This window comes from Vipera ursinii (assembly GCF_947247035.1).
Source record: "Vipera ursinii genome assembly, chromosome: 1".
NCBI lineage: Eukaryota > Metazoa > Chordata > Lepidosauria > Squamata > Viperidae > Vipera > Vipera ursinii.
The window spans coordinates 341,185,772-341,201,101 of record NC_139512.1 but is presented as its reverse complement, the minus strand read 5'-3'; the positions used below and the strand labels follow the sequence as shown (position 1 = coordinate 341,201,101).

At 41.7% G+C, this 15,330-nt stretch overlaps 1 protein-coding gene across 7 annotated transcripts in view; it reads right to left on the bottom strand.

Annotated features, from left to right (window-relative positions):
• The window catches only part of ATP2A3 (ATPase sarcoplasmic/endoplasmic reticulum Ca2+ transporting 3), a 143,196-nt gene that overhangs the window by 48,921 nt on the left and 78,945 nt on the right, over nt 1-15,330 (bottom strand). For all 7 annotated transcript variants that reach the window (XR_014493662.1, XR_014493663.1, XM_083372618.1 and 4 more), the window contains 4 exons: nt 13,299-13,437; nt 10,075-10,155; nt 9,412-9,497; nt 6,975-7,439 (listed from right to left, as the gene is read on the bottom strand). Coding sequence is in view for 5 of the 7 variants with exons in the window: in XM_083372618.1 (XP_083228744.1) it covers nt 6,975-7,439; nt 9,412-9,497; nt 10,075-10,155; nt 13,299-13,437 (771 nt within the window). In the remaining 2 variants the exon portion in view is untranslated. The remainder of the gene's footprint in view (nt 1-6,974; nt 7,440-9,411; nt 9,498-10,074; nt 10,156-13,298; nt 13,438-15,330) is intronic.

Below are 15,330 nucleotides of genomic sequence, written 5' to 3'. Positions count from 1 at the left end.
GTATTTAAAGAAATCAATAATATTTATACAGTACCAAAAGCATAATGTTGGTGAAATCCAATCCCTGATGAGGTCAGCATTACTTCTAGGAGGAGGTTATTCCAGAGAATAGGCACCACGGCAGGGCTTTCTGGCCTTAACTCCCTAATTTTCCAAAATTGAGCCATTATTCACAGCTTCTCCAGAAGGATCAACTCAGGTTGGAGCAGGCTACCTTGCAAATACCCAGAAGTCAAACAATATAAGGACTTTGTAATCAAAACTAGCAACAATAGGTTGCTAATGTAATTCGACTTCTGGTTTATGCAGGGCCACACAAAGTAGATTAATAAGACCACGGTGGCAGCCAATATCCATATCAGTTGCACTTTCTGGATGATCGTCAAAGGCAACCTCATGTTGAGCACACAGAAGTTCAACTGAGGCTAAGAAGGTTGAAGTTACCCAATACCAAAAGGTATGACAATTTAAAACCAGCCCAAAAACTAGATCAAGGAATCCAGGTAGTGGATGGACAACAGGTCAGTTAGTATATCAGAAAATTACCCAATTTGCCTTTGCCCCTACCACCCGGCTTAATGTGCAGGCACTTAACATCCTGCCAAAGGAAGAGCAGAGTTCCTAATCACTAATAAGTTGTCCCATATGATCAATGCCACCATATTGTTTCAAGCTCATGGCTACTGCAGGATTTGAAGACCAGAAGGGCAGATCCCCAAGAGGGTAATATCAGAATAACAGAGTTGGAAGGGGCCTTGGAGGTCTTCTAGTCCAGGGAGCCCCAACCCCCGGTCTGTGGACCAAGACAGTTGCGGGATGCCAGAAACTAGGCTGTGCCAACAAGCAAAGGCCCATCTGTGGGATGCAGGCAGCATGCGAAACCACAGCCCATCTGGTACACGGAAAAACCTCTCTCCATGGAACTGGTCCCTGGTGCCCAAAAGGTTGGGGACTACTGTTCTAGTCCAACCCCCTGCTCAGGCAAGAAACCCTATACCATTTCAAATAAATGGTTGTCCAATCTCTTCATAAAGCACCCACAACTTCTGAAAGCAAGCTCTTCCACTGGTTAATTATTCTCATTGTTAGGAAGTTTCTTCTTAATTCCAGATTCTCTCCTTGATTAGTTTCCATCCATTGTTTCTTGTCTTGCCTTCTGGTGTTTTGGAGAAGAACTTGACTCCCTCTTCTTTGTGGCAACCCCTGAGATATTAGAACACCGCTATCATGTCATCCCTCATCCTTTTCTTCATTAAACTAGACATACCCAAATCCAGCAACCGTTCCTTATATGTTTTAGCCTCCAGTCTCCTAATCATCTTTGTTGCTCTTCTCTGTACTCTTTCTAGAGTCTCAACATCTTTTGTATATTGCAGTGACCAAAACTGGATGCAGTATTCCAAGTGTGGACTTACCAAGGCATTATAAAGTGGTATTAACATTTGATGTAATCTTGATGATATCCCTCTATTAATGCAGCCTAGAACTGTGTTGGCTTTTTTGGCAGCTGCAGCACACCATTGGCTCATATTTAAATGATTGTCCAGTAGGACTCCAAGATCCCTCTTACAGTTACTGCTTATTGAGCCAGGTACCACCTACACTATACCTGTCTTCACCTACCAGGAATTCTCAGGAATACACACCATGTATGCCTATTCATCGGCAATCAAGTCATGAATCAAAATGGATCTGTTTTTTATCAACAGCAACATGAGCTGAAATTCACCAGCGATTCAACCATAAGGACCCAGAATTGAATTAGCAGCCTAGAAACAGAGATAGTATTAAACTGCTGGTTTCCCTTCCCTTATAATACCTCTGCAGCACCCCCACGTCCCCCTCAATCTATCACAATCAAAGTTATATTACCTTGACCTCTCCTGATAACACAGTTACCTCCACAATAACCAACCAACCCACACACATGCTACCACCACAATGTACCATATGCAATTACTCAACTAGAATAAAAAATTCACACTCACAAACTTGTTCTTCTCCAGGCAAAGCAACTGTCTACATCAATAAATCAAGTAAATATTGTAGCTCTTTCTTCTTGAAAACTCAGGGTGGCTTCTAGGAGGGTTTTACTTATTTTGTTCCCTCCAAAGTGCACATGAAATGTGGTCTGGACTGAAACATTTCGACTGGCCCAACATCTCTCTATGAGCTCCATGGACCAGTGGGGCTTTCAATCTATTAATTTTGAATGAAGTCTAAAATGCTTAAAGTGTAATGTTTTCAGAATTCTGAACTTATCAATATACTACTGAAACTCTTATTGTCTACTACCTTTAACTGGATGAAACAGCGCATCATAGGGCTACATTTTTAAACCAAGTGGGCTAACTTACAGAATGCATCCAAAATCTGGGACCCATAACTTCTATGGAATTGAAAATTGGCAGATTTATGGTTGCTTCAGTGTTGTTGTACTGCCATGCTACTGCTCAGAAGTTCAGTAGACTGGTCCCACCCTAGGCCCCTGGACACTAGGTAGCCCATCCCCTCTTTTGGCCACTGGAGATTAGGTGAACTAGTCCTGTCCTAGCTCTCCAGAGACCTGGTAGACCAGTCCCACCATTGGCTGCCAGAGAGAGATCAGCTGTAGTCAAGCCAGCAGGAATCTGGAAATTGCTCCTGCTCCCACTGGGTTTTTTTGTCCTTGCTTACTCTGTTTCTCTGTTTAGGTAAGGAAATATTTGTGAAATGATGACCCAAGAGGTCATGGATTGCTAATTTGATTGTAAACATATTTTCAGGTTGCCTTTTTCCCAGGCAAGAGTCTGTGGTTAGGAAGGGAGAAGAGTTACATTTGACAACCATCAGAGTCCTGAAAACTGAACTGTTATAACTACTCTATTACTGCTGTAATATACTTAATAGTGATTAATATACCGGTACTGCATTGTGACCACCTTGGAAGGAATAAACACTTGTGGGTATTTCCTATTTCAATGCCAAGGTAACATGGCTGCTTTGAGTATAATAAACTGAAAATGGAGCATTTCTAAAAACTCATATATGCTCGCTTTCTTCTCTGTTAGCCACATGTGTCAACTTGATCCTATAATCTAAAACAATCCAACTGTGCATTCATTTTTTTTATATTGTTTCTGAATGCTCTGTTTTATTTATCATTCACAGGGCTTGCATCCTGTAAATGTAGTAAATAAGCAAATAAACAGGGCGAAAATGTGTTTGATTTTGGTTTTTTAAACATGCAGCATCCGATGATGCTCATCCCTGTGATTTTGGGGGAGGCAAGGCACTGATTTGCTACTTGCCCGTCATACTAGACCCAAGAAAATGCCACCCCAGCATGCAAGGACTAAAAACAGGTTCCTCGAGAGATGAGCTGTTCCTCCCACAACCTCATTAGTAAGTGATGGTTCCACTGCTGGGTATGACCCCCATCAGCTTATCACCCAACGGCTTGCTGCCTCCCCCACACTGGATGCACAAAATTGTTGCAGACCATTCACGAAGCTGCATTGCTAAGGAAACAGTGAAGAGACACACTCTTCTCACAAGTCCAAGCATTAATTTGCCTCCTGGTCCCAGAGGAAAGCAGTATGCAAAGACTGCATTTGCCAGTTGGAGCAAAAACAAAACTAGGAAAATGATGATTAAGGTGTGCTTTGAAAGGGACGCGGTGGCTCAGTGGGTTAGGACACTGAGTTTGTCGATCTGAAGGTCGGCAGTTTGGCGGGTCGAATCCCGTGTGCCGCGTAACAGAGTGAGCGCCTGTTACTCGTCCCAGCTTCTGCCAACCTAGCAGTTCGAAAGCACGTACAAATGCAAGTAGAAAAATAGGGACCACTACGGTGGGAAGGTAACAGTGTTCCGTGCGCCTTTGGCGTCTAGTCATGCCGGCCACATGACCACGGAGACATCCTCGGACAAGCACTGGCTCTTTGGCTTTGAAACAGAGATGAGCATCGGCCCCTAGAGTTGGAAACAACTAGCACGCACATGTGGGGGAACCTTTACCTTTTTTACTGAAAGGGAAACTCCAATCTGCTGTTTTGTTTGTGTGCAAATGTCTTGCAACTGCATCAGGCGGCTTATGACTTTCTGGAGGATTAGGCCAGAATGGAAGCTAGCCTTCTCAGAACATGCACAGCTATTGTCCGGATGGCACTGTCTGCACTTTTATTCTCTTCTTGCCAAACACATGTCAAGGTTCTTTCTTTGTTGTCTAGAATTCAGAGCTATGGAGTCTAACCTGAACTACGTGTACCTAGACTAGAAACATTCAAGCTGGGGAATATGGAACTTTACACCAATCCAAAAATTGGATCACAGCAAAATGCTGTGGACATAGTATACTTAGATTTCAGCAAGGCATTCGACAAAGCAGACCACAACGTTCTTCTTGGTAAGCTAGAAAAATGTGGCATATGCAGCATCACCACCAGGTGGATTTGTAATTGGCTGACAAACGGGTTGTATTTAACGGGTTTTTCTTAATGGTACTACAGCTACATAAGGGATGTCAAACTGCTGGCCCACGGGCCGGATGCATCATAGCGAAACCGTGCCAACCCCATTGCCGGCAATGGCAAAGAAGTTGCAATACATCATGACATGTCACGTGACATTGCGAGTTTGGCACCCCTGATCTACATGGTAGAAAGGAAGCAGTGGGGTACCACAAAGTGTTGTCTTAGGCCCAGTACTCTTCAATATCTTCATAAATGACTGAGATGAGGGAATAGAAGGGGAACCCATCAAATTTGCAGATGACACTAAGCTGGCAGGAAGAGCCAACACCCCACCAGAAGACAAGCTCAGAATCCAAAAAGTTCTTGACAAACTTGAACAGTGGGCACTATCCAACAAAATGAAATTTAATATGGAGAAAAGAAAGGTTTTACACTTAGCCAGGAAAAAACAAAGGTGTGAGTACATGTTAGGTGAAACCTGGCTCCAAAACAGTAACTTTGAGAGGGACTTTGGAGTCCTAATGGACAATCATTTAAATATAAGCCGGCAGTGTATGACAGCAGCCAAAAAAGTTAATACAGTTCTTGGTTGTATAAACAGAGGCATAGAATCAAAATCACATGAAGTATTAGTACCGCTTTATAAAGCCTTGGTAAGACCACACCTGGAATACTGCATCTAGTTTTGATCACCATATCACAAAAAAGATGTTGAGACCTTGGAAAAAGTTCAGAGAAGAGCAACTAAGATGATTAAAGGCCTGGAAACTAAAACATACGAAGAACTGTTGCAGGATTTGGGTTTGGCTAGTCTAGAGAAAAGAAGGATTAGGGGGACACGATAGCAGTATTCCAGTATTTGAGAGGTTGCTACAAAGAGGAGGGGATCAACTTATTTTCCAAAGCACCAGAGGGTAGGACAAGAAACAATGGATGGGAACTAATCAAGGAGAGAAGCAACCTAGAATTAAGGAGAAATTCCCTAACAGAGAGGACAATTAACCAGTGGAACAGCTTGCCTTCAGAAGTTGTGGGTGCTTCATCAATGGGGGGTTTTAAGAAGAGACTGGACAGTCACTTGTCTGAAATGGTATAGGGTCTCCTGCTTGAGCAGGAGGTTGGACTAGAAAACCTCTAAGGCAAAGGTTCCCAACCTTTTGGGCATCAGGGACCGGTTCCAAGGAGAGAGGTTTTTCCGTGGACCGGAGAGTGCGTGGTTTTGTTTGCTGTCTGCATCTCACGGATGGGGCTTTGCTCATTTGTGCAGATCTGTTGCTGGCATGCCACGGCCCGGTACTGGTCCACAGACTGGGGGTTGGAGACCCCTGCTCTAAGGTACCTTCCAGCTGTATTCTGATTGACCAAACACTCAATTAACCTGTTCACCTTTACATGCTATAAAAACAATGCACTTGGTCATACTTTGTACACAGCTCAAGACACAACACTGAGCCCTTTTAGGCAGGTAATTTTAATTTAAAATCCCTGGCCAGCTTGGAAGGAAAAAGAGCAAAGCATAAACACATTTAATGAATCCAAGCAGATTATCTACATGGTAAAAAATAATCACCAAAAGGTTGCCTTGAAACCAGACTTATGGACCCAAAACTACCTCCTAAATTGTATAGCCCCTTTTGACTCTTCCTCCTCTTGAATAGTTTCCATCTGGTTGTTATAAGAATTATTATAAGAAGTTTTAAAATCTGGTGGCTGAGAACCCTTCTCTTTTTTCCCTTCCCCATCCCTTTTTCCTTGTGTGTGTAAGGCCAAGAACAAGGACGATATTGTTCAATATTAAATCATAAGCTGTTCCAGGAGCATTTGGGGATCAATCAAGTTTCCAAATAAGTCTATTTAATATGTCCTGCTTTCTCCTGGATGGAAAAGATCTGAATTCCCGCTTTCAGAAGGAGTTTGGACCCAAGATCCATGTGCCCCTTTTCAGTTCTGTAATACTGTTTTGTGTAGTGGTTAAAGTGTTGGCCTAGAAAACAGGAGATTGGATGCTTTAGTCCTGCTTTAGGCATGAAAAAACAGCTAAGTGACTTTGGCTAGTCACTCTCTCTCAGTCTAACTCATCTCACAGAACTGTTGTGGGAAAATAGGAGAGGAAGGAGTATTATGTACATTCACTGCCTTGAGTTATAAAGTAATAAAGCTGGGATAAAAAAAACTAACAACTAAATAAATACTGTTCACATGGGCCCTGTCTTCCTCTACCCCAATAATGCAAGCATTGACCTGGTGGTACAGCTCTTCTATTTGGGATATGCTACCTCTGTTTTTACATCTGTCTTATAAATGTGGATGCTCAGAAATGTTGCTGTAGAAAACATAGTTGGCTGCTCCAACTACTTGGTTTTGCTGGCAAAACACACTAGCAAATACAGAGCAAATAAAAGCGGCCCCTTCAAATAATAAGCCCCTTAACCGAGCTAGAAGCATTGCCAACAAATTGAGAATGCAGAAATTAATCTGGCACCCCTGTCCAGTATCCCACACAACTTGATGCTCAGGACTCACCCTGAAGACTGACATCTGGTTGGTTGTCAAGGTGCCTGTCTTGTCAGAGCAAATGACTGAAGTGCATCCTAGGGTTTCCACAGAGGGGAGGCTCCTGACAATGGCATTCTTTTTGGCCATCCGGCGAGTGCCCAATGCCAGGCAAGTGGTAATAACTGCAGGAAGTCCTTCAGGGATGGCAGCCACTGCCAAAGCCACAGCAATCTTGAAATAGTAAATGGCACCACGAAACCAGGAGCCACCATGCACGGGGTCACTGAAGTGGCTGATGTTGATGATCCAGACTGCAATACAGACAAGGGTGATGACCTTGGAAAGCTGCTGGCTGAATTCATCCAGCTTCTGTTGCAGAGGGGTCTTCTCGGGCTCCGTGGCCACCATCTGATTCCTGATTTTCCCAATCTCTGTGTACACTCCGGTGGCAATGACAACACCAACAGCTTTGCCTGCAGCAATGTTCGTTCCCTTAAGAAGAGAAAAGAGATTTAGATGAGGTTCTCTCACACAGGCCTACATTCAGCTTGCACACCTTCTGGCAGACCAGGGCTACCTGTGGCCTGATGGCACCTTTCGAGGGCTTCACACAAAAATAGTAGACAAGTAGGTGGAGCCAAGAAAACAGCTAAACTTTTCATTTTCATGTATATTTCCTCAAAATGAAACATAGTTATTATGATCACTCTCCAGTTAAGGCAGGGGTGTCAAACTACCAGCCTGCAGGCTGGATGCGTCATGCAGAAGCCACACCCACCCCATTGCCGGCAATGGCAAAACGGTCCCGTGACATGTCTGAGTTGAGATTTCTTAGAATATGGCAACAACATTTAGAGGTCTCTGGGTATTGAAGACATGGATGAACGTTACTAAAAACTATATCTTGTATGTGAGGTATTGCAAGAAACAGTATCCTTAAAAGACAAACGACAATCTCTAAATGAGCAACAATGGAACTCCAGATTTATACCCAATCAGCTCTCAAAGTCTTTAAATCAGGGGTCTTCAAACTTGGCCCCTTTATGACTTGTGGACTTCAACTCCGAGAATTCCTCAGCCAGCGTGCCTGGCTGAGGAATTCTAGGAGTTGAACTCCACAAGTCATAAAAGGGCCAACTCTGAAGACCCCTGCTTTACATTCTCTTACAGGGCTAATTTCTCAGAAGCATTGAATTTCCTTTTCTCTCAAGGCTTCATATTATCCACTGATGACAGATACTTGTTTACATTTTCTGCCATTTTCCCATTCAGGAGATTACCCCAATTTCAGCTGAGGCCTGATACATTTCAACTTTTAAGAAGTTATAGGTGGCTCTCTGGTCCAGTTTGGGTCCTCTGATGTAACCTGACAATGATCAAAAGTATGTAACCAGGAAATATTGGAGTATTGGACTAGAAGGATGACCATAGGGCTATATGTAGCCCTTAGATTAACTTCATAATCTATCTACAGGAGAACAGTTGAGACCTTCTATGCATTTGGGTGCACAAGAGGAAGAAGGTAACAGACGGAGAAAATAAAAGACAGCATCGGAGAGAAAAGGGCTTAACTTAGCTCCCAACTACATTTGTTTGTTTGTCTCTGGGTCACATATCTAAATTTCACCTAAGTTCTTTTTGCTCTGTGACATCACCCACTGCTGGCTTCAGTTTTGCCCACTCTCCAGTTGATCATGTCCAGGGCAATGCAATTCTCAGCATTAAAAAGGTTGACTGGCCTTCAGGTACAGGTAATCCTCGACTTACAACTATAATGGAGTCAGCCCATTAGTTTTAAGTGGTGAGAGTCATGAACGATCTGATTTTGTGGCCTTTTTTATGGCAGTTGTTAAGCAAAACAACATGGTTGTTAAGTAAATCCATGATCGTTAAGCCAAATGCTGCAGTCATTAAGCAAACCCATTGCCAAGGGGTGTTTTGGTTTTCAGCAAAAATGTCATAAATTGCAGTCACATGACCACAGGATCCTGCAAGCAGTCATAAATGTAGACGGTTGCTGGGTGTGCGAAATGCAGTCACGTGACTGCACAGCGGGGGGGGGGCAGTTGGAACTTTGGAGTAGGATCATAAATACTTTTTGGAAGGTCCATTGTAACTTCAAGTAAGTTGAGAACTACATGTACTAACTGAACAAGAAGAATTTGCAACAAACTAGGGGGCAGTTGCAGAGAAGAGGGAGGGAGGAATTATTTTTCCATAACAAACATCCAATAAACAATATGTAGCACATCAGTTGCAGATTATTCTTGGCTGTGCTGCTTTTTTCTTGGGTTGCATCCAAAAACAATGAATCCTATTTACCTATTTATAGCCTAACATAATATTATCTATTTAGGTTTCTACCATTTGTCAATCATACGCGGTGATTCCCTAGAGACCTGTGGACAGAGAAGCCTCGTTCCAGAAGCAGGGCGGGCTTATAAGGTGAGCTGAGGACACTTACAGAAAAAAGCATGTTCTTTTTATCTTGGTTAACAGCCCTTGGGTCTGGAATGGGATCAGTATGTTTAATGACGGAAACAGATTCACCTGCAGAAAGAAGAGAATGTTGAAATTCATTTTTCCTTCAAAAGTTAAGAATGAATTTGTAACAAGACGTATCAAGTTTGGAATGAACTTGAGCTACAGATCACACATACAAACAATCAAGCAATCCAATGCTGAGATAAGAGGGAGGGCAAGACTAGAAAATGGAAGAAGGGCAGATTTTTCCTCATTTCTACTGCTTACGAGCTCAAGGGTAAAGTATCTAGTGTTCACCAGATGCTTTGGACCACAAATCCCACCTACATGTCAACTAGACTAGAGGCCACAAGAACGCCTATGTAACTTTACGATCCAAGCTGGGTCAGTCACTGACACGAGGTTTAGTCTTCTGAGCTTTCGGACTCATGCTAGAACCCATCTTCAGGGAACTTCTCTCTCACCAGAACGTCAGGGACACATTCTGATGAGAGAGAAGTTCTCTGAGGAGGGGCTGAAGAGTCCAAAACCACTGAGAGCGTGCACTCCAGCCAGCCACTCACATGGACCAATTCTGAATAGGCCATGGCCCAGTAGTGGGCTGCGGCCCAGGGGTTGGGGATTCCTGGAACAGAATGCCTACCTGTAAGAATGGATTGATCTACCCTCAGTGTTGTGGACTTGATCTCAATGATTCGGATGTCAGCAGGCACTTTGTCACCAACTAAAAGACAAGAAGAATAATGAGACAGTTTGCTATTACAAATGATGTGTGTCTGAAATCCACCGTCAGTCATTTACAAAATAATGAGAGATTTATAAAGCAGTGTTTAATAGATATATGCTATGTTTTGAATTTGATTCCCAAAAGATGCTTCAGAGAATGTGGAGATGTGACTGTAGCATCTGTTTACAACTTTTCAGTAAGTTACCTTTTGCTCCTTTCCCTAGAAGATAGCAACCACTGCAATTCCAAGAAATGATGCAGCTGCTTTAAAGAGCTGCAGACAGATACTTTTTTTTAAATTTTAATTCCATTTATATCCCGCCCTTCTCCGAAGACTCAGGGCGGCTTACAAGCTTAGCAGTAGCCTTCATTCTATGTATATGCCTGCTACTATATCACACTCCCACGCACTCGGAATTTGAAGCACTCCAGTGTTTCCTGCAAAATGGGACATATATGTTCCAATAGGTTTGTTTTCCTTAAAGGTAAATATGTGGACAGTGGAAATTTGGATTAGGAACAGAACTGATAGGGACAAAAACTTTACTTTTTAAAAAAAAAAATCATTGCATACCACGTGGGATGGCATTTCTTTTCCAAATTAACCCTTCTGCAGTTATTTTTAAATATTTTTGTGCCAAAAATAGCACTACAAACTATTATCATATCCATTCACAATTGTCCAATTTTTCTAAATGAGAGGAAATACTTTTCATTACTTAGAGATGGGGTAGTATTGGCCATATATTATTTCTTTTTCCTAAGCTCTTTGATATTTTTTAAAATTTGACTACTGCCACAATTAGTTGCAACAGTAATTGGGTTAACAGTCTTGCAAGATTCTATATTATTCTTCCTTGGCACTGAAACTAGAAAATGGTGGCTTCACAAAATTTAAAAGAACTAGTCTCAGAACATTCTAATCTGGGGTAAGAAAGAAAAGATCACAATCTTTTTTTTCAGGGGAAAAAAAGGTCTGAAAAAGTTTAGCTCTTTTCTAATTCAAATAATGTTTTGCTTTTACTTTATTTTAAAGCAGGTATCTCACACATCTCTTCTCCTGTGATGGAATGTTGTTCATATTTCCAGGAGGGAGGGAGGGAATTCCAGAGGAGCAAGAGACACTGTTTCTGTAACACTGAAACCAGCTCTTTATTTGGGTGCCCAGGATATTATATAAAATGGTTCTGTCTGTTTGTCTATCCGTCTCTCTATTTATTTTCCAGACTTGGGCCTGAGGTTTTCGCGGGTGTTTGTATGTAGATCTTTGGTCATTTGGGTTTTTCCCCACATAGAATTGGAGGTATCAGGGCAACGTTTTGACAATGAGATTTCGTTGAAACGTTGCCCTGATACCTCCAATTCTACGTGGGGAAAAAACCCGAATGACCAAAGATCGATCGATCTATCTATCTATCTATCTATCTATCTATCTATCTATCTATCTATCTATCTATCATATATATATATAACTTTTGTCTGAATAATTCTATACCTTAGGTATAATACATCCCTAAGCAATGTATGCGTTGTGTCAGGACCCACCCCAATCCACATCTTAGGGAAACAAAAACTCTTGGAGTCTGTTCTAGTCCAAAAGGAATTTTTACTAGGACATGCTTGGTTGTGGGAATACAAGACAGGACTTGGTATTGTTTTACAAATTGAAACTTTATAAAGAGTTCCCGGTTCAACCCCCCTCCCCTCAACACCATTTGCTCAGCCCCCATCATTTTACTTCGTGTCATCCCTTTCGTGGGAAAAAGGGAACTTCGAATCTTTATGGTTATTGCCTTCTTCCTTTACAGATTCAAATAGAGACACAGGCCAAATGCCCTAACCCTCCCCCTTTGTTCCCCCAGTTCAAAAGGCTTCCCTTGGTCTTTGAAATAACCTAAGGCAGGCTGAATCCACATGCACTCCTCCTTCCTCGGGAGATGGCAGACCTCCACGGGGGGGGGGAATAATGTTTTAAACATACATTTATGAATGTGATATAAATGGATTCTGACACGTTGTTAGAATAATGACATATTCTTGCCTCCATCCCTTTTGGTTTTGCTTTTTATTTTAGATTCTAAATCCTTTAAAATAAATATCTGTCATATCCTTTACAAAACACACAAACAATACAATATTATTAAATCATCCTCATCATTAATGTCTTCCAACACTAGTAAATATTCTTGAAGTTGATTTTTATAAGTTTTAGTATTGTGAGTAGCTCTTATGATTATTCTTTTACTTTACCAACTACTTTGAGTAGTTGATGCCCATATAGGAAACAACCTAAAAGCCACAACAAAAACAACAACAACAAAATCATGGCATCATTTTAAAAGGCTACAAATTTGTTATGGCATGGATGTAAGTCCATGAAAGATTATTCCAGGGCAGCTACAAGATGATTTGTTATGTTTGCTGCCACAGAGTAGCATAGGTAAAGTTTTCAGAGAAAGAAAAGTTCCCAATGACTAATAAACCTTTATTATAGCACAAGTAAATTACAGCTGCTAACATTTGACTGCAAATAAGCAGGCATACCGTGTTTCCCCAAAAGTAAGCCCTATCCCAAAAATAAGCCCTAGTTTTGGGGCAAAGCACACACCTAAAAATCAAGCTAAGGCAGGGATGGGGGGGGGTGGAGCTGCCCCGCCCTCTTCGCTCTGCACCCACTTACCTTGCAGCCAGACCTCTCCTTGCCAGCCCACTTCTTCTTCTGAGGCCTCTTCTGCAGCCAGGCCTGCCTTTCTCAGTCACAGGGCTTTCCGGAAGGCCTGTGCAGCCAAGAACCGAGCTATGGATTCAATCAGTAGCTCAGTTCTACAAGACCTCAGTAGAATCCATAACTTGGTACTCAGCTGCTTAGGCCTTCTGGAGAGGCCTGATTGCAGAATGCAGGCCCGAATGCAGCTGCAGAACTTAGGCCCCAGAAGACGTGGACCAGCTGGGTGGGGCTGTCGGTGACAGAGGTGAGGTAAGGCCTATCCCAAAAATAAGACCTGGTGCTTCTTTTGGAGGGAAAAAATAATAATAAGATCCAGTCTTATTTTCAGGGAAACACAGTATTTCCATCTGGATCTTATAAGAACGTAGGTCAACATTACATACACAAGGCAAGCCAAACACTGAGATTGTACCTGCTACCTCCACAATATCTCCTGGGACGATGTCTCGAGCTCGGATCCGCTGCACTCCATTCCTGTCTGCTCTGATCACCTTCCCCATTTCTGGTTCATATTCTTTTAGGGCCTCAATTGCACTCTCAGCATTCCTCTCCTGCCCAAAAAAAAACCAACAAGGGGGGGGGAGCTTTTTAAAACTTGAACTTTTCCAACATAAAAGTCCCCTAAACAATCTGAATGTCTCAGGGGAGAATGTTTTTCCAGTTGAAATTAAACTAAAAGATCTACCCTATCCAGATATAGATGGTGTCCACCACACGCAAGGTCTTTTGGGTGACTGCCCAGGAGCACTGCTGTATATCTTGCTATGGACTAGCATTGTAATGCTATTCTGCAGATTGAAAATATGCACTTGGTGGGTTGGATTGTTGAACCAGGTTCATATTATTCGTGTTGTTTCATATTGGATTATTTTGATAATTCTTTTCTTTTAAATGACTATTTTGGAAACATTAGTATATGTGCATTTGGAACAAATTTGTCCTCAACTGCCTTCTTTAAAAAGTTGCCCCAGCTATTTTTGCAACCTCTTTTACTTTCAAAAATATATTTCTAGCCAATGTCAATTTGGCATGTGTTCAATCAAAATTGCATTCTCTTCTATGTTTGTATCAATTTGTGAGGAGAGATGATGGTATGCAAGGCTGGAGCTGAAAATGATCTTTGTTTTTAAATTAACTCCCTAAACTACTTGGATTAATATGTAGACCAACATTTATTTTTCAGACTGCAACATCCAAAACAGTACATGGCATCTCTTAGCTTAAATATTATACACAGAGCTATGCAAAGGAAATTGGTATAAAAATAAATACAAATCTGTGTGCATGTCTTTTAAAAATGCAAAATTATGCAGGAACTGAATAGAAAAGACAAATGATTTATTTGAAGGGCTGTCATAGAGAGGAAGGGGTCAACCTATTCTCCAAAGCACCTGAGGGCAGGACATGAAGAAATGAATGGAAACTTATTAAGGAGAAATCCAACTTAGAACGGAGGGGAAATTTCTTGTCAGTGAGAACAATTAATCAGTGGAATGGCTTGTCTCCAGAAGTTGTGGGTGCTCCATTACTGGAGGTTTTTAAGAAGGGATTGGATAGCCATTTGTCCAGAATAGGGTTTCCTGTGTGGGTAGGGGGTTGGACTAGAAGACCTCCAACGTCCCTTCCAACTTGGTTATTTTATATTCCATTCTGTATTGTTATAGGTGTGAGATTACAAAGGACAGGAGGCAGATTCATTGACCCCCATTTACTGACAAATGAAAGGCTCCAATATTGTATTTTATAAAAGGAAGTTAATCTTACACTTAATACAACCCTCCCCAATAGAAGGAACAATTAGGAGAAAATAGATATGTGACTAAAATTCTATGAAACACCCCCACCTTTTTCCTTTTGTCAACATACGGTGCTCACCTCTAGCTGAAACCTGGAGATTTCCCCCCTCAAATAAACATATTCAGGCACTATACCTTACTCAGTGGAAACTACAGGAATGTATATGTCTCTCTCTCTGTGTGTGTGTGTGTTTGTGTGTGTGTGAAGAAGGAGCAGAATGCATCATAAAGATTCTTTATCTTTATCAGACTTATATACCGCCCTTCTCCCGTAGGACTGATGCAAATCTCACCCCTTTTCTTAATCAAAGTAATATCCTATAGTGTGGAGTTTGTATCATGACAGCATGATGCTACTCCCATCATTCTAATAAAAGCAGAAAGCTTCTGGGGATACCCAGAAGTCATATGAGTGGGGCTTTTTTTGTCACAGAAACCTCGCAGGGTAGGCAAGGCGGGTTGTATGACCTGTGTGAGTTCTGGCACCTTTTTCTTTTACAAAAAAAGCACTGCATATGAGTGAATTCAAAATTCCTGATTAAAATTAATTGCCTGTAAAATAAAGAACTACCTTGATGTAATTAAGTGATTCCTATTTATATGTATGGATCGTATACTTGCATACATAGAAACCACTCATATGTGCAC